The sequence below is a fragment of the Haliotis asinina genome, chromosome 3 (assembly GCF_037392515.1).
Source record: "Haliotis asinina isolate JCU_RB_2024 chromosome 3, JCU_Hal_asi_v2, whole genome shotgun sequence".
NCBI classification, from domain to species: domain Eukaryota; kingdom Metazoa; phylum Mollusca; class Gastropoda; order Lepetellida; family Haliotidae; genus Haliotis; species Haliotis asinina.
In genome coordinates, this window is record NC_090282.1 from 5,656,052 (window position 1) to 5,676,424 (window position 20,373).

At 40.6% G+C, this 20,373-nt stretch overlaps 1 protein-coding gene across 1 annotated transcript in view; it reads right to left on the reverse strand.

The window, feature by feature from the left end:
• Window positions 1–957: 957 nt before the first annotated feature.
• The window catches only part of LOC137277354 (spatacsin-like), a 54,414-nt gene continuing 34,998 nt past the window's right edge, over window positions 958–20,373 (reverse strand). The window contains exons 20-43 of the mRNA XM_067809047.1: window positions 19,919–20,078; window positions 19,631–19,826; window positions 19,280–19,363; window positions 18,998–19,149; window positions 18,361–18,555; window positions 18,038–18,145; window positions 15,361–15,541; window positions 14,748–14,962; window positions 13,625–13,762; window positions 13,070–13,228; window positions 12,269–12,418; window positions 11,894–12,010; window positions 11,048–11,180; window positions 10,245–10,393; window positions 9,741–9,878; window positions 9,356–9,425; window positions 8,856–9,026; window positions 8,193–8,335; window positions 7,454–7,561; window positions 6,851–7,019; window positions 3,979–4,055; window positions 3,468–3,617; window positions 2,911–3,062; window positions 958–2,197 (exon numbers count right to left, since the gene is read on the reverse strand). Of these exons, the coding sequence (XP_067665148.1) occupies window positions 2,008–2,197; window positions 2,911–3,062; window positions 3,468–3,617; window positions 3,979–4,055; window positions 6,851–7,019; window positions 7,454–7,561; window positions 8,193–8,335; window positions 8,856–9,026; window positions 9,356–9,425; window positions 9,741–9,878; window positions 10,245–10,393; window positions 11,048–11,180; window positions 11,894–12,010; window positions 12,269–12,418; window positions 13,070–13,228; window positions 13,625–13,762; window positions 14,748–14,962; window positions 15,361–15,541; window positions 18,038–18,145; window positions 18,361–18,555; window positions 18,998–19,149; window positions 19,280–19,363; window positions 19,631–19,826; window positions 19,919–20,078 (3,505 nt within the window). The 3' untranslated portion in view covers window positions 958–2,007. The remainder of the gene's footprint in view (window positions 2,198–2,910; window positions 3,063–3,467; window positions 3,618–3,978; window positions 4,056–6,850; window positions 7,020–7,453; window positions 7,562–8,192; window positions 8,336–8,855; window positions 9,027–9,355; window positions 9,426–9,740; window positions 9,879–10,244; window positions 10,394–11,047; window positions 11,181–11,893; window positions 12,011–12,268; window positions 12,419–13,069; window positions 13,229–13,624; window positions 13,763–14,747; window positions 14,963–15,360; window positions 15,542–18,037; window positions 18,146–18,360; window positions 18,556–18,997; window positions 19,150–19,279; window positions 19,364–19,630; window positions 19,827–19,918; window positions 20,079–20,373) is intronic.

Sequence of the window (20,373 nt, forward strand, 5' to 3'; positions counted from 1 at the left end):
TGCTATGTTGGTACCTGGATGAGATGTTGCTATGTTGGTACCTGGATGAGATGTTGCTATGTGGGTACCAGGATGAGATGTTGCTATGTGGGTACCTGGATTCGTTGTTGCTATGAGGGTACCTGGATGAGATGTTGCTATGAGGGTACCTGGATGAGATGTTGCTATGGGGGTAACGTGGTAAGATGTTTGTTGTTGTTTGGGTACCTGGATGAGATATGAGTGAGTGAGTGAGATGAGTCTCATGTCCACTCAGCAATATTCCAGCTAAATGGCAGCGGTCTGTAAATAATAGAGTCTGGATCAGACCATCCAGTGATCAACAGCATGAGCAACAATCTGCGCCACTGGGACATGTGTCAACCAAGTGAGCAAGTCTGACCACCCGAAATCTTTAGCTGCCTCTCACAACAACCACAGTCGCCTTTTATGGGAAGCATGGCTTGCTGAAGGCCTATTCCCCATGGGTCTGGATGAGATGTTGCTATGGGGGTATCGTGGTGAGATGTTTGTTGTTGTGGTGGTACCTGGATGAGATGTTGCTATGGGTGTATCGTGGTGAGATGTTTGTTGTTGTGTGGGTACCTGGATGAGATGTTGCTATGGGTGTATCGTGGTAAGATGTTTGTTGTTGTGGTGGTACCTGGATGAGATGTTGCTGTGGGTGTATCGTGGTGAGATGTTTGTTGTTATGTGGGTACTTGGATGATATGTTGTTGTGTGGGTACCTGGATGAGATGTTGCTATGGGTGTATCGTGGTGAGATGTTTGTTGTTGTGGTGGTATGTGAATGAGATGTGGCCATGCAGGTATCTTGGTAAGATGTTTGTTTGGTAAGATGACCTGGATGACATCTGTCACGCTGTCATGTCTGAATCATGATGAATCAATCAATTAATTCAAACCACTCAGACATGTTACTGTTGTATTGAACAGTGAAAATAAATGACTCGTTCATTTAAAAAAATAAACAGTTTATTTTGAAAAAATGGGTTAGTCATCATAGTGCAGTTGAGAAAACATGGAGCGGAAATGAAGATTATAGCACTTCTGGACATATACAATAGGGAGGCCACTGAGACATGTAGATTTGTACATCCCAATATAAACAAGCTTAACATTACATCTTAGGTAAGATATATTTCTGTATGTCCAGGTAACCATCACTTAGGAATTACATTCTATGAATACAAATGTGTGTGTATTTTGTTCTGTGTATGAATGAAAGACAAGGTTGATTAATTACTGTGTATTTACATATCAGTCCCAATTGTCTCTTATTTACAATGAATCATCATGATGCTTCACTCACTTGAACTTGAGGATGACATAATTAGTGAGTAAAAGTGTAGTTATGCTTGGAACGGAGGTAACACAATGCAAACATCATCAGATTTAAGTTTTTATCAATAATGACATTGGCCTATTGCACATGGAAAGTGAAAGAGAGGTTGACTAGTTTCATAATAGCTATCTTACTTGCAAAACACGTAATACGTATCAACATGGTATAAACATCCCTTATTACATCTGTACAAATGTACATATTTTCCATATCACATCTGTACATATGGTACATACACCACATATCAAATCTTCAAAGACTGTATATATCTTCAACACCACATCTGTACAAATGAACTGTTAACCTTCTTGAGCTTGACAAAGCACCTTGAGTCCTCTACTTCCAAGGAAACATGAGAATGAAAATCAACTGCACACTGACCGAAGTAATAATGTTGTTGTGGTCTGAACATGCACCTTGGGTTTTGAGTCTCACACAATCAACTTACACACATTATCATGTTCATTACATACATCCCAGTGAAATCAGTAGCTATATCACATGATAATACTGTAACACAACAAGTAAAAGGACCAATGAATGTCTCACATTTCTGCCTGCTCCACTTCATTGTGCTTTGACATTACCACCTCTGGAGCTTGCAGCACTCACTGCACAGTAATGACAAGACAGTGAGACAGAGGCAACACATGTTCACAGCCCTAAGACATGGCGACAATGTCTGTCAGGTAATTCCAAGTGTCATTCTTTAGCATGGAGGTAACAACATCATTCAGCTGCAGATCTTTCGCTATGTTGTACTGCATGCGTACATCCTTGCAGAAAGGCAGCAGCTTCTTGATGTTGTTCAAGTGTTGTTGTTGAGGGGCACTGTTCACAGACTGCTGGAACCTGAAAATACACACATCATTATCTTACCTGCAGGTTTAGTCACAGATCTTGTTGCCTGCTAGCTGTAATGCACAGTTCTGCAGATTTGTCTACAGTGTACAGTAGAGTTTACATTACATAGTCTGTCATACACACAACGTACCTTTACTCCACATTACCTGTGTTGTAGAAGACACTACCTAATCTGAAGGACACATCAACTATTCTGTTTAAAAATGTCACCCAAATGTTGATGCCCTCAAGTCAGTCATTAAATTGCACGCACGAAAATCTGATTGTATTAATACCAAATGTTCTCAGACAAATTATATCTTTCATGAAACTGAATTCTTACTACATCATCACTGTTCATTAGCTTATGATGGGGGGAGGGGTTGGTTTGGGGATGTTTTGGGGTCTCTTTATTTTGTGTAAAAATACACTCCATGATGTCCTGTTCATCACATTACAAAAGCTGACTTCCATAAAGATTTCCCCTTCAGCTTGACATTTATTGAATCCAGGGCATATGACAATAGTCACTTTGAGATTGTTGGAAGAGTTTGAAAAGACTTTGATTTTTCATGAAGTAATCTACACTTCTGGTGACCTTCACCTTAAACAGGGGTCATCAACATAAGTTCTCTGAGGTCTGCTCAATGGATCACATGTCACAGCTTGATCCAAGTACCATGACTACGGTATGAGTACATGAAAGGTGATATGTGATGTACCTGGTGATGGCCTCCTGGATCATGGCAGCTTTCAAGCGTATGTGTGATCTCAGATCCTGGAGGTAGCGGAAGTCACCATTCAGGATTACATTGTAATAGATGGCTTCAGACCAGTTGGCACGTTTCCCATAAGCCTCGCTGACAATCAGGGACTGAAAATTACGAGTTTGGATGAATGGGTGAGTTTGGATTAATAAAACATCTGGCAATATTCCAACCACACCATATCAGCTCAGGGATGATGTGAGGTCAGTGAACCTCATCTGAAACATACACACACACACATATATATATATATATATTCATGGAAACGATTAAGGGAACACATGAAAGTACAGGTTTCTTTATTAATTTCCAGAATTTCCCACACAACGCAATATATACCTTGCAATGAAACCTGGAAAAGAATGTAGGAACACTTCTACTTTCACCTTATTGGTTTCCATGAGTGTATCAAACACAAAGAGGATACTCACTGGACAGAAATGTGCATAATAACAACGTTAGAAAACATTCAACTGATGTTCTTATCATACTGTACAAAACACTGATCAAACCTCGACAAACTTGGGGTGTTGTGAGATGAGAGCTGTAACACCCTCTGGGGAGAGGTTGACTACTTGGACCCCTGAAGAAAGGTGCTGAAGTTGCAGCTCCAGTAGACGCGCTTGCCGCAGACACTGATGTGCATGACGTAGGCAGCTGTCCTACAAGCAACAGCAAATGTTAGCTCCATAGAGATTACACAGAAAACTTCCATTACACATACTTCACACAGTTCCGATTATTTGTGTGTGTAAAACAGCATCCTATATTATTACCATGAAGTTATGCAGAATGTAGAAATTCAAACACTGAAAGTCAGTGCTTTGAACCCCACAAATAGATAAATAGATAGGTTTCATTAACATCCTTGGTTGAGCATCATACTGTTTCAAACACAGCTGGGAAATCGGCATTGCTGAGATCTCCTTGAGACTATGCCTGTAGTGGTGCATGGATGAATATTACATTATGGCGACAGCTGGCCCCAATAGCTTCCAGAATACTACACACAGCATCAAGTACCTTTACATAGCTCTCAGCAGCATCAGAGAAGTACTGGGCACTTCTCTTCAGGTTGTCCTGAACATCCCGATTGTTTTCTGTCAGATATAAAAGGAAACAGAGTAGCTGTCAACACAAAAACTAAACAAATGTCAAAAAGACATAAAACGTTTACAAATCATGTTGATACATCAGATACCAAGCTTCCTTATACATTCTTCACGTCTACCATGGCATCAAATGCTTCAAGCTCATTGTTCCACTGCTTGTTGGAGAACTGTATGGAAACAACTCAAATGGACAGAGGCCTGTGACAGCTGTGATTGGATGAAATAGTGTAAGATGTTTATTTGTTTTAGAAGCACATCCATCCAGAAATTAAAACTGATCCCAATTTTAAGTATTTAGTGCTGTTATTTTTATCACCATGACTAATGCTTATGTGTGCACAGATATTTTCAAGTAGGTGACATTTAGTGCGGAATGGAGGGTTGATGTGTTTCACTTCCTGTGATTGGAAAAATTACCATACAAGCTGGACAGAATTTGTGTCTTATTGTAGGTTAAAGGTCAGACTGTACCCCTATGTACATGGAATGGCTGCTGATAGCCTGGGTATTTGTTAAACTAATATAGGGTTACTATAGAAGTCTAAGGGAAAATATCTGGTGTGGTGTAACCTGAAGGTCATTATAATGCAACCAAAAAATCAAACATACTTAAAACACAGTTATCACTTATTCATGATATACAAACTGCATTGCTGATTAAGAAAAAACATATATGCCAAATTATAAGCGTATAATCGCAAATCAAAAGTGCAATATTTTGTACTTGGGTTTACCTTCTTCGCAACAAAGAAGCCACAGTACTGAACCCAATCAGAGCTGGTGGGTGTGCACTGAAGTGTAACAAAGCCTTATCATTGGCCACTGGTTCATTTGCTGATATGCTTAGCTGACCCTTTGTTTATGGCATATAAGCCTGATAGGCATTAATTTCAAATTGGATGTGTTCAATGACTGTAGTTGTGCAATGCATATTGCCATGTAGCAGACAGGCAGGCTGATATGTAGGTGTCAATAAACCAGACATTGAGTTTTCTCTGTGACAGAAGCTGCTTTATCACAATCAACATGCATTTTTAGGTAACAAGTAGATTATTTACTTGTTTGTGTACACAACCATGATTAGACTACTGCTAACAACCTCATACTCCTGGCAGGCATACTGTGTCAAACTCTACAAAACTGTTTACTGTGCATGCGTTAGGAGCGCAGTACAGCACAGCTGTTGAAACCACTTTTTCCCCAGCACTGGGGAAAAATTAGAGAGTCGTTTGAAATCTGATTTTGCAGGCTTTTTTTCATCGCGGTTTTTTTCCAACTTTATAGGCTGAATTGGCATTTTTGATAGGTTTCGGTAAGTGCATACCAAAGGGTATCAGAATCTGCAAAGTTCTGTTTTATATTGCATGTGACCTTTAAGTATTTAATTAACCAGGGGCTCCTTTTGTGACACAAACCTTACTAAGGTTAACCTAACTCCCATTCTTTAACATGGGGGGACCTTACAAGGTTTCGGTATGATAGTCTCGGATGTCTTTAGATTTTGCCTTGAGGACCAGGGAGCAGCCACGTAGGAATCCCGGACTCTTGCAACCTCAGTTGTGTCCGTGCAGGTTGAATCGGTACAGTTTTTCAAGATAGTTTTTAACTTTCCTTCCGTCATCCCAACAGCACATGCAGTTTGTAAACGATACTTAGCCAAAGCAAATTGAGGCCTACCCCTTTCACCTTCGTTTTTAAAAAAGTTAAATACTTTGAAAAAAAATTGACTTAGCGTCATGTGATAATCTCATTGTTTCAGGTACCGCAATCATGAATGTCTGGTTTGCCGAGCAAATCACACGTGTCAATTTCACATGTGCACCTTGCCCACCTGGCTGTTTTACAAGCAAGAGGCCCCCTTTATACAAAACAGCGAAAAGTGACAAGAACATGATGATCGTTTGTTAAACAACTTTCTTATTCGGGTGTCCCAAATTATGAGACACATCATCAGAGTCGGTCTGTCGATTTCATGTGGCTGTGCAAAATTTGGTGTAGTTGCAATTATTAGAGTTTGTGTTAGTGAGCAATTCATCGGTCTCAAATGGAATCAAACGGACTGTAGTTAAGATTGTAATTGACCAGGATCATGTCCCACAAAACTGAGTTATCTCCCTTGGTAAGCAGCAGGTTTAGTTAAGGTTGTAATTGACCAGGATCATGGCCCACAAAACTGAGTTATCTCCCATGGTAAGCAGCAGGTTTAGTTAAGATTGTAATTGACCAGGATCATGTCCCACAAAACTGAGTTATCTCCCTTGGTAAGCAGCAGGTTTAGTTAAGGTTGTAATTGACCAGGATCATGGCCCACAAAACTGAGTTATCTCCCATGGTAAGCAGCAGGTTTAGTTAAGGTTGTAGTTGACCAGGATCATGGCCCACAAAACTGAGTTATCTCCCTTGGTAAGCAGCAGGTTTAGTTAAGGTTGTAATTGACCAGGATCATGTCCCACAAAACGATCTTAGCACTATGATGATCTAAGGCATCTTCAGGCAGAGGCCATAGGCCAATATGACATACATCTGAAATATGTATAACAATTGTATAGGAGATATGGTCACATTAGTGACAAAATGGGGCCCTGGACGACATTGTGCACTTCATAAAAGTGCTGTGTGGCCATTACTTTTCCTTACAATGATTTATGACATGATTCAATATTTTAAATAACGGGATTTCAAATTTAAAATTGTTTCAGTGAAAAAACCGACTTTAGTCAATTACAGTAATAGGTGACTCTACCACTGTGACATTATCAACTGCGTCCATCTACTCTTGTTACCTAACGGTTTGTCCTTGAGGGCCTTCAGGTTCCGGCAGCCATACTCCTCCAGCATTTGTGCAATCTCCCGATGCATCATGAACTTGTGAGCCACCATTGTGTAGCTGTCCTTGTCTTCAGGGTGGAAGCGTTTCAGGTAGTCCAATACCGCTGTCTTGAAGTTGTCACCCTGGCAACAGGAACACAAACTCTTTCATAAACGTCTACATAACGTCTTCACACACAATATCAGTGAACACCAACACAGCATGCTCAGTGGACAGGGAAAATGAGTTTCTGTTACAGAAGTGCTCTCTGTCACTGTAGTTGCATTATCCATAATCAAGCTATGACAGAAAAGTGTCTACTGGCCTTAACCTATGTCTTGGCATTATTTTCAGTAGATTTCAGTATTACTGCCTGTACTTAGTAGTATTCTAGCAAAATAACAGCTGCAACTTCTGATTGATTGATTGATTGATTGATTGATTGATTGATTGATTGATTGATTGACCCGTATTCACATCAGGAAAGTTCTCTGAGATCCTCACATTGTTGACAGCTAAATCAGTGAAACGTACAAATACAGAATCCATGGTGAGACATTCAGTAGTGTCTACATACCCTCTCCATCCCCTTTCCCAGCAGTAGTTCAAACTTGTGGTGGAGTTTCAAGGCATCAAAGATATATGTCATCTCATTGAACCGGCCCACTCCAGTCAGCAGCCGAATCTGAAGCAAGTTGCATCTAAACAGTGACATCTGCCACACTTGATCAGACAAGAAGTGTAGTAACCCTTATCTCCTAGGTTTTATAGCCAGACATCCTCTTCGCCACTGACATATGTTGGAGTTGTATACCACAGGATGTTACGGCCATGATGTACCAGAGGTGAGGAGTGCAACATCATGATTTACCATCCACACACAACATCCGTGTCAGAAAGATTCAAACATTGAACCAACAGCATATAGACATTAATTTAAGTTTACAGCTGAACGATTACTTCACAATCTGAATCAGATTTCAGAGGACCGGAAGTTTACTCCCAATCAGTCCTGTCTGGATTAGTGAGATCAAAGCACAAGATGAAGACAAGTAAATGTAGTTAACATTAAAAGATATATCACTTCTCAGTGTCCAGGCCCCAGATTTTCGAACCTAAATCCAGGCCCTGGTGTTGGGACAGTCTGGTTATGACCGGTTCCACAGAGGAAAAGCTGGGGTCCTTTCATGACGCAACCTTTACTAAGGTTAACCTAAACTCCTATGCTTTAACACCGCACTAAGGTTGCCATAGTGTCTTACAATCACCTTGGTGCTTTGTGAAAGGAGGCGCTGAATTGTTGTGTTATATATTACCATGAGGGAAAACTCCTCGGCATGGGTGAGACTGTCGGTACAGATGCGTGCAGCTCGCAGCACGTGTGAGATGCCCTCCATGTTGCAGGCTGCAGTGTGACAGTCATGTGCCATGATCATAAGCTCTGTGTGTATCGCCAAGGCTACAAGAAAGACATGGAGGTCAGTCGAAGAATCTATGATCCAGCATTGGTCATGTTGGCAGTTCTAAAACATACCAGCTAATCCTAGCATATATATATCTAGCATGGCCCAAGTTGGTGGAACTGTAAGTCCTATATGGGAGACTTTACTCATTTCCTATTCAAAACACGTGTGGACTAGAGGCCAAACCTTGCCATAAAAGTTTTAGATAACTCGTTCCCATGGCAACTATACCTAGTCACAAGCACAAATGGCCATAATGGAATTTTCAGGGATTGGCTCAAATAATGATCATCACAGATCACAGCCAAATAATTGACCTAACATGGTGGCAATGAGGGGATCAAACTGTACATTTTAGTAGTGCACATACACTGTTTGAAAATACTAGTTATATGTTATTCTGATATCTGTTGTATTATCATCAATCACCGGATCTGGGGACCCCTAAATCTACAAACAGCACAATGACAAGAGCCTCATAGCTGAGCATTCTTGTTGCAGGAATATTTGTCTTACTCTGGCCATTTGAGGGCAGGTCATCGGAGCAGTCGCCCAAGGCTAAGGAGGCCTCCAGTAGGTTCTCCCCCAGGCGGGATGGCTCCTTACACAGCTTAATGAACTGGTCAAACATGGAAATCTTCTCAACAGGGTTGAACATCATGTCTCGAGGGCTGGACGCTCTCATCCCTACAAGAATACAGGACATGAGGTGTTGGGGAGTCAAACTGGCCTTCATACCCACATACCATGTCACACAGCTTTATGAGTACGTGACATAAGGGGTTAAGGGCAAGAGGTCTTCATATCAGCTATGCTCATGTTATGACATACTAGACCTTCCAGATACAACCAAATTAAAATTAGAAAACATGGACAATTTGGAGAAGAGATAAACAAAATATATCTCTCATAAAAAATGAGACATTATCTTGGCAGATATATTTTTTTTTATTCTGACTTTCTGTCCCTTAAATCAAGTTTTGAGGGTCATTAATGTAATTGCTGTATCCACTGACCTTGACCCGACTGTCCTCCCATGCTGACCTTGAGAGCCTTGATGATGGACACAGACAGGAAGCTAGCAACCTGTGACACAAGAAGCAAACAGGAAACATTTATCACATCTCAAAAACTCACAAATTTTGTATTCGGTGCACTTTTGGCTTCAATGATTTTAGGAATATTGCTAGATATCTTTCAAGAAAACTGAAATGCTTCCATAACAATATATTCAGAAATTAGTCTCAAAACTCCAAACATAAACCTGTCTCACTTTGAAAACAATTTGCTCCAGTCTCACATCTTTTCCAACTGTATGCCACTCTATGTATGAATGTGCATGCGTGTGTGCGTGCATGCATGTATATATGCAACATTGATAAAGTAAGCAAGCTTAGTAACCTGCTCATCTGACAAAGAACTAGTGCTCAGATAGTCCCTGGCAAGGTTAAACCGTTGGGGATATGATGTTCGCAGTAGCTCATCCAGGACAGAAAACTCTTCTTTACTAACAACTTCTGCATATTCCACATCAAGCACCTGTAAACACATCAAGAATCTGTTATCACCTCAAGCATGTGTAAGCACATCAAGTACAAACACTGCTGGCACATCTAGCACCTGTAAACATCTCAAGCACTCACAGCAAATTCTCAAAAACCTTGATACTGTCTTTGACTTCTGAAGAACAAGATATTCAAACCCACGACCAATCACCTCCCTTGATTCTGTCTCATAAGCTAAAGAAATAACTACTCACACAAACTCTGGAACAATTAATACTCCCTGTTCTCTTATCTACAGAAAGAATTAGAAATGTAAACCTTTGACAACATGACACGTGCTTGATACAGCCTATCTATGAACACAACACTAATGTATGTGAGTTTTCTGGTTAACACTTACACATGCAACTTTAAATGCGGTGATTATCCTCAGGCAGCACTGTTGTCCATGGTTACAGTGCCCAAGAAGCTTCTCCATGACAACGATGGCATCTTCCTTCTCAACGGGCAGAAAGTCCCAGGATGTAGAAGTACTTGCCAGACTCACAGCTGAAGTAAGATTCACCAAAAGTGCATCAGTTACAGGATATAGAGAAACATTAATGCTTATAACGTACAGTGACAACTGATCCATCATACAACACAAACAAACAGACTAAATCTTTTTAGAAAGTTGATTAGTCATAATGTACAGGAGTCACCTCCCACTATCAGTACACCTGAACTATCAAACTCTCACCATCAATACACCTGAACTATCAAACTCTATCTGTACACCTGAACTTACAAACTCTCACTATCAGTACACCTGAACTATCATACTCCCACTATCAGTACACCTGAACTATCAAACTCTCACTATCAGTACATCTGAATTATCAAACTCTCATTATCAGTACACCTGAACTATCAAATTCTCACTATCAGTACACCTGAACTATAAAACTCTCACTATCAATACACCTGAACTATCAAACTCTATCTGTACACCTGAACTTACAAACTCTCACTATCAGTACACCTGAACTATCCACCTCCCACTATCAGTACATCTGAACTATCCACTTCTCATTATCAAAACACCTGAACCTTGTACCTTCCACAAGCAGTTCACCCAAGCTACCAGTATCCCACTATCAGTAAACGGAGCTACATAGCCACAAAAAGTACAAATATTTCTTTCAGCAAGGAGTCAGCACTTACAACTTGATGTACGACTGAAACCAGAAAATGATCCCAAGCTTGACCTTGACCTTCTGTCTATTGTCAGAAGACGCCTTATCTCAGGTTCCATTGTTTCTCGAGTAACAGCATCATTACTGAGTCGGATACATGTCTGAAACACAGAAATATTAGCAACTTTGAATAAAAACAGAAATGCATGACAACACATTGCAAATACAAGGAGCTATTAACATAGACAAGGAATGTTATTTACATAGATGATGGATGCTTCTTGAATAGATTGCTACCTTCATGGAAGACACAGGCTAGTTGAATAGATGGCTGCTTGCAAGGATAATAGATGCTACTTAAATATGTGGCTATATACAAGGAATATGGATGCTACAGAAATAGATGGCTGCTTGCAAGGATAATAGATGCTACTTAAATATATGGCTGCTTACAAGGATGACGGATGCTACAGAAATAGATGGCTACTTACAAGGATAATAGATGCTACTTTAAATATGTGGCTATATACAAGGAATATGGATGCTACAGAAATAGATGGCTGCTTGCAAGGATAATAGATGCTACTTAAATATGTGGCTATATACAAGGAATATGGATGCTACAGAAATAGATGGCTACTTACAAGGATGCTAGATGCTACTTAAATATGTGGCTATATACAAGGAATATGGATGCTACAGAAACAGATGGCTGCTTGCAAGGATAACAGCTGCTACTTTAAATATGTGGCTATATACAAGGAATATGGATGCTACAGAAACAGACGGCTGTTTGCAAGGATAATAGATTCTACTTCAAGTATATGGCTACATACAAGGAATATGGATGCTACAGAAACAGACGGCTACTTACTAGGATGATGGCCAGATCCTGACTGTAGTGATGAAAAATGCTGGTCACCTGGCAACTCTCACGAAGCTTGCCCTCATCAAGTAGCTCTCCGATCAGAGAGTTAAGAGCTTGTGTTTCCTGAAACCGTTATTGATGTTGTAACTGGACTATTATTGAGGGCATTCTATGAAGTGATCAATCAATCATCACAGGGTGAGTAGGTGAGTGAATATATATTGCTGCACTGAAAACATTTTAGAACAAAGAGTACGTCAAAAGAAAGCGCATATATCAAATATGACCCTTAAAGTGATTCAGATATAGAGCATCACAAGTAGAGTGTGTCCATGTTGATGGAAGTAAAGCTGCACCAAGCTGTATGATACATTACGGTACCTCTGGCAAGACCTGTGACTGTCTCCTACTGGGTGGCATCTTGCCCAGACAAAGAAGCTCAGTCTTATCTGCCGATGATTTCCCATTGTCTGTGGCCTCCATGACAGACAGGATCTCCTCCACAGGCTCGCTACCCTCCTCACTCTCCCCCTATAACAAACAACCCACCAACTTCTAACAAGCAGTGCCATATTACTTTCATTCATGTCAACATTCTCACAGTAATCATCTTGAAGTATCACTATAATCATCACAATGAGAACTGTGACCTGCACCACATTGCTTTAGTCAACAATAGAAAAGGCAGGGCAATTTGAAGTAAAGGCAGGCAGAGGAACACGCAATGATGCACTTCAATATTAACTAGGCACTGTGAGTCCTATGGGTCATTGTAAGTTGAATGGATCATTGTGAGTCCTATGGGTCATTGTGAGTCCTAGGGATCATTGTGAGTCCTAAGGGTCACTGTGAGTTGTATGGGTCATTGTGCGTCATATGGGTTATTGTGAGTTGTATGGGTCATTGTAAGTCCTAGGGTCATCCTGAGTCCCATGAGCCATTGTGAGTCCTAGGGTCAACCTGAGTCCCATGAGCCATTGTGAGTCCTATGGGTCATTGTGAGTTGTATGGGTCATTGTAAGTCCTAGGGTCATCCTGAGTCCCATGAGCCATTGTGAGTCCTAGGGTCAACCTGAGTCCCATGAGCCATTGTGAGTCCTATGGGTCATTGTGAGTTGTATGGGTCATTCTGAGTCCTATGAGTCATTGTGAGTCCTATGGGCCACTGTATGCACACATTACCTTTTGTTGTGAAATCTTGGCTTGTATGCGACAGTGCCACATCTGCCTGTGAACCTGGTCATACAGGCTGTCTGTGTCCTCACTGCCTGTCATCAGATCCAGACACAGCTGGTGGATACTGGCCTTCTCACTCATGCTACTAATTGCTTCTGCTTCCAGCTGTAAACAAAGGCAACATCGTCTTTCATTTCAGCATGTGGATGTTGGAAACATGAGGTTCTGAAGCTCACCTTCATTGTGTCCTACACGAATCATTCAAGATCAAATTCCATATAAGTGGAAATCAAAATGCAAAACAATTTGACTGGTATTTTGTGAGCACCTGGTTCAGATTATGAACAAATCTGAATTGTGTTGCAGAGCATGAATGGAGCAGCCAGTACGCTGCTTCTGTAAAACACAAATATATTGACACTTGTGCTTAAGCTTTTGCAGCCCTGACATACAGACATTGGTTGAATTATCTCAGTTTCACGTCTCAGTGAACTCAGTAAATATTCAGTCTGATCATGGACTTGTACTTTCTATTTAAAATGTGTACAAGGGAACACTTACTTTGAAGAAATCCATGACACTAGATGGCGAGATCTGATTTAGTCTGAACTTGTCCGCACATGACCTCCAGAAGCGGGCCCTGGCAACCTTTGACCTCCACACCAGAGTCTTCTCCAACATCTCTTTCTCCGTTAACATCTGTAGTAAAACATGTTCACTTCATATGTCTGTTCTTGCTCTCAGTTGGTCGGGTTGCTGAGTGGAGACAACTTTATCTTCAGTCCATGTGTACTTAGTCTAAGTATTATTTGTTACACTCCTCTACTGAGTCTAACAAACCCTACTGGGAGGTAGCATCAGGTAACCTTTGAGATTGACCAATCAGAACACAGCTTACCAAATCACAACAGTGGACACTTGCATATACCTTTGAAATTTTACCTTGAAATGGTCTGTACCCAAATAATACTTTCCGTATGATTGCTTCCGGGTGATGCACATCGAGCATGTGACAGTGTATATACTGCAGGTCAAATATCTATATTTTATGCATATTTTTGTTTGTTGAAGGACATTTTGTAAGTCACCGCAAACCCTAAACAGTAGCTGTTGTCTGTTAAATCCATTCGTCTGTCTTGCATTTGATTGGACAGTCATAGGTTGCTCTTAAGTTGCCTGACACAACCTCCTTTTATGGTTTCTTAGACTCAGTATTGGTTTCTTAGACTCAGTGTTGGAGTTTAACAAATAATACTGAGACTAAGATTACTTAGGCTGACTGTACCTTATTCACTTTAGAAGTTGATTTTTGTTCTCCTCATGCACGTTTGTTTTCACAAACACCTGTGGCATGTCTAAAACCGTAAGTGCCTGCGAGCACTCGATCCTGAATGCCTGTGCCCGGACGCCTCTAGTATCATAACTGTGTTTCAGGTATCCACTCATATAGTTTTAATGTGACTTTGCCTTTCATGTCATCTGTCTTCCAGGATAATCAAGACTTGATATTCCATACATTTACCCTTTGGGGTGTTTCTAACGGTACAGAGAGGTTATGACATAAACTACCGCCCTTACCAAGAGCATATTCATTATATAATTTTAACAAGAAAAACTGGAGAAAAGCAATACATAATCACTGGATTGTCTTATCTGCCATAAAGAGACCATGAGTGGATGTTACCTCCTTCAAGGTGATATCATCGCAGGGCATGTTAGAGAGGCGGGCGAACTTGTACGCATCACCAAATGCCTTCGTCTCAATCAGCAGAGTAATGGCCTTCTCCAACTCTGTACGGCTGCCATCTTCCTGCTCCAGGAATACTGGGAAAGCCACTGTCTCCAACTGGTTGGCATGCAGGATGCGCACTAACTTATGGAGACGGCTGTAGTCAGGCACTGTCACGCAAATGAAAACATGGCTATACCTCATATAAAGTTGCATTCTTCTGTACTGTTTGTGCAAGTTGAATTACATTGAATAATGTACCAAACACAATAATAAATAGAGAGCATAAGGCTTCTTCTCTTGGAAAACATACAGTAACCTGACAGTTGATATTTCCATTTTTTCAGGCCATGAGAAGATACAAAGCTTTCACTAGGCAAGAACCAATGAATACTCTATTTATTATGGGTTTTCTATACAGATGGTTTATAAACAGTGCAGTGATTAATTCCAACAGAAAGTTGCACCACACAAAAACATATACTTTGCATTCACTTCACCTTCTATCTGTTCTAATTAACAAAGAAAAACATTTGTTCCAACAAATGAATACCAAAGGGTGTCATACCATCAAAACTGAAGACAAGAGCAATATTTTCTTGATCCAATAATTTGACAAGTTGTTGTGCCTCATACAGATTTGAAGTGTGACACAACTGACGTTGCAGCAGCCGATTAGCTGTCATTTCTAGCCAGTAGGTGTTGCCCAAAATTAATTGCTGTGAAGATTCCAATCTTCCTTCACGGTACTGCAAAGTAAAAAGATAACACATCTTCATTTGAGAGTACACCCCAGTTAAATTGTAGAATCGAAAAACTGATTAAAGTACTGTCAGAAATAGTCTCTGTATTCCTCAAATTTACACAACTGTAAATAGAATATGTCGAAATAACTCAAGCTGGTCTCACTGGGCATTCAGTGGGATGTGTACAAGGATATCCAGAAAAGCATGTTTACTCATATATTTTACTTTACGTGCAGTAAATACTTAAAATATCAGGTAAGGGACTTGAGGCACTATTTTGAAATCAAACTTTATTTACATCCCATCTCAAAAGGCGAAAATTACATGGTGGCCATTTTGTGAACTTGGCCAATATGGGACATGAGTGTAGGTGGCATGACCACCTGAAGATCGAGAGGACTGGATATTGTTATATATATTAGGACATGCTGTGTACTTCTCTACTTTAATTCCCCTATGGGATTATCACACCTTAGCTGATATTTCTATCCCCAGCCCGACCCCAACCATTGTCTGCTTCACCCATCCTTGTTTTGCTTTTGAGACTACCCCTCCTACCTGTTTGTTTTTATATTGACAGTGAGACTCCTTGATAGCTACATCCTTAATAGTTTCAGCACAAAAGTTATTATTTTTTACAGCAACTATCATTTATAATACAGCCAAGTCTAATTTCAAAATGGGCATTTAAAAAGTGCTTACATCATGGGAAATTTATGCTAAAAATGGGCAGTTAGCACACAATCAAACAAAAAGCACAGAAATGTACTGTGGTAATTTTCATGACATAATAGCTGATGCAGAGGAGTACAGACTATAAAATGCAATTGTATCACTCGAGCAGACTTAGAAAACTAAAGGTTGACAGTGAGATGATACATCTTACAATTACACAATGCCATTTTGGAAAGTGGTCAGATGTAACATATGTCATATTATGATTAAACTTTCTTAGTAAAGTACAAATCCTAGTACTTGGAAACGAACCCGCGCCCTAAGAGTAAGGCACGTAATCGCCAGCCTACAAAGTCAGCCACCTAGCCCGCTCCCTGATGGGACTCAACCAAACAACTACTAGAATTTGTACTTTACTAAGAAAGTGTAATCCCAAATAAGCTCCATAGAATCTTATGTCAGGCATCTGCCAGGAATGTCAGAGAGAATCAATGATGACACAGTCTTATACCAGGCATCAGCCAGGAATGTCACAGAAAATCAATGATGACACTGTCTATATGTCAGGCATCAGCCAGGAATGTCACAGAAAATCAATGATGACACTGTCTATATGTCAGGCATCAGCCAGGAATGTCAGAGAGAATCAATGATGACACAGTCTATAGGTCAGGCATCAGCCAGGAATGTGAGGGAGAATCAATGATGACACAGTCTGTATGTCAGGCATCAGCCTGGAATGTCAGAGAGAATCAATGATGACACAGTCTATAGGTCAGGCATCTGCCAGGAATGTCAGAGAGAATCAATGATGACACAGTCTATAGGTCAGGCATCAGCCAGGAATGTCAGGGAGAATCAATGATGACACAGTCTATATGTCAGGCATCAGCCAGGAATGTCAGAGAGAATCAATGATGACACAGTCTATAGGTCAGGCATCAGCCAGGAATGTCAGGGAGAATCAATGATGACACAGTCTATATGTCAGGCATCAGCCAGGAATGTCAGGGAGAATCAATGATGACACAGTCTATATGTCAGGCATCAGCCAGGAATGTCAGAGAGAATCAATGATGACACGGTCTATAGGTCAGGCATCAGCCAGGAATGTCAGAGAGAATCAATGATGACATGGTCTATATATCAGGCATCAGCCAGGAATGTCAGAGAGAATCAATGATGACATGGTCTATATGTCAGGCATCAGCCAGGAATGTCAGGGAGAATAAATGATGACACAGTCTTATGTCATTATAACATCATGGATGATGACTGTTCCAACCATTCAAGGCTTCACATGATCTGTCATATAGACAAATGTATCCAAGAAAGCCTGTGCAAGTTTAGAATATGTGGCAAGTCTAGATTTCCATGGTTTCAGGAAATGATGAAAGCGTCTAGGATCCTTATCATTCTATTTCATGATCATAATTTAGGACACATGTCTCTCAGGATTACCTCCATTTACATATGGCTCACCGTGAAATAACCTTCCATAGCAGTGACATATCAAAATCACTCAGTCTAACAAACACCGGCCACTGGAGATCTACTGTGCCCTGTCATCACTACCTAAAGTGCTCATATGTGTGTGATATGTTTGTTTCCTAAAGGAGTGATACATGTGTGTTGATGCATCGATATGTATCTGCACTGAGGATTAGATCATGTGAAATAACTGATTATATCATGCAATGAACTTACACCTTCACTCTCCAACAGTCAGGAGCTCTGGTGTATGTTAATTTAGCATTATCTTCACAAAGCAAAGACAAACATTCAGAAGTAGACACAGCTTCATAATTTGGCAAAATGTATTACATTAGACATTGCATCCTTGAAATCTCCCAGAAGACCAGTGCAGATGCTGTAGTTCCTTCCCTGTGTCAACTCAGCCAGGAACTTCAAAAACGGGAGCATTGGTGAGTTCTAAAACAAAAGTAAAAATGCCTAAATGATTGGTTTACTGTGCCTAATCCTACTAGCTATCACTCTGTAGGTGAAGAAACCTCACATTACTTTACTAAAATGTGCGAAAAAAGGTTTTAATAAGAAAATGTGTAGGACATAAAAGCGTTTAATCTTGTGCATGGTGAGCAATTCTTTTACCATAAACGTATGACATGAAAAGTCTTGCCACTTACGGTTTGAAATATGTCAAATCCTGTAGCAAGAGTATAATCCCAATGTTTGCCAATATATAGGTCAATCAGAATTTCAAGCTCTGCCATATTCCAAACTGAGGCAGATTTCCCATGAGCCTCTAGGAACTGAGCATGCTCAGTACGATCCATCATGGCCACCAACCATCCACATAAACAGGCAGCCACTGAAGCATCCTGAATATCAAAAGCATGAAGTGAAACTAAAAATTACTCAGTCTCAGTAAGAGCAGAGCTACTATACTAACATAATATCTCTGTGCATCATCGGATGAACAGAGGATCCATGACAGGCAAGTGGTGATAATCATTCATTCAAACTAAGCGGTATAGATGACTGGTACTATACAGAGATGTGTTCAGATTGACCTACCTTTAGTAAGGTACCGGTATTGCATCAAACTATAGGTTTTATACTTAATGAGCCTGAACTGTAATTTGCTTTTTGCTATAAAATGTGAACTGATTTCAAGACATTACATTGTTCCTGATTCTTGCAAATGGTTTTAGAACACATCCGTCTGATGAGAAAGGAAAACTCGTCATCGATATGATGTCCATGAAAAGAATGCAGGTTGCAAAATCAAGTTACATTGTACTCTGCTTTATGACATAGTACCTGCTGACATGCAGCCAGTTCAGCAAACAGTGAGTTGCGCAGGACAACAGATGCTTGCAGGAGGGACTTCCATGGAGAAGTGGCCGCCTGTGATGTGAACACAACCTGGAACACATCTTCCCCTGCTGATTCCTCCGTCAACGTCAGGTCAACTATAATAATCAGATGGTAAGGTCAGCTACAACAGTCAGAGGATCAGCTCAGCAACAATAGTTCGAGAGTCATTTCTGTTCAAGCCGTCTCAAGCCTTGGGGTAAACCTGAATGACATTTATCTGCTCACCTGGCTGGGTTTGGTCCAGGGTCAGTGTCTCACCCTGAGTTGAGGTCAAGCTAGCATGGTCCTCCTCATCGCTGCTTACATTCCCTGAACAGAAAACATTGTCACCAGGGTGACATCATACATTCAACATTGAGACAGATGCAGATAGCTCAACCTGCTTTTGACAGGCCAATAATTATAGGAATTCAAAAAAAGAGTTCAAAATCAATTCCTGTCCACCAGGCCTAGACAATTAAGTTTGACAGAAACTGTAAACATGGTTATTTGTCTCTTTGAAGCAGAACCAAACACAAAATCTGAGGTCAAGAACTCCTAAGGTATTGACAACATGTTACAGACAAATCACTGTACCTTTCCCCTTTGACAGACCAATCTTAGCATAAAGTGATGATCTGGCATCCTTTGTGGAGCCCCTTGTCTGAGTGTCACTGGGTGTTTCCGACAACTTCCTTCGCAACATCACAGACTTTGCATCTGCATTTTCTATAACATAGTGGAGGTGTTCTCGTAGATGTCGACTGCGGAACTGGTGAAGTAGGCCCTGCAACTGATCAACACAGTTGACAGTAGTCACGGATGAATCAAGGAATAATATCACCAAAGTCAAACCACTTCTTTAGTACAGAGTGTGCAACAAACCTGTTGTTTAGGGAGCTGATGCAGCTGGGCAAACCAGAGGAAGGGCAGCCATTTGTCAGCATGGGCGCACTCCTCCAGGAATACTGTGGACAGAGGCAGATGGAGCAGGTGGCAGAGGGTTACAGTCAACAGCCATTGGTGGGCAGCCTCAAAACTTGTACTGTAAGGCAGACACACACATCACACGTGAGTAATAATGAAAGTGGAAATTCAGCATCCTTAAAAGTATGTGGGACATTTGTGTGTAAAATTCTAGAGAACTACAGCTAATTTCATGTGCATTACGTAGGTGAATGCTGCTCAAAGTTACATAACTGTCAGTCCCTGTGCAGAATATTCGCATTTTTCATTCAAAGATAAGGGGATGTTAGCTCTGGATCAGGTACATGTGAAAAAACACAACGGTTGGTGAGGCAAGCTCAATACAGACACTGGCACAGACACTTGAATCTACT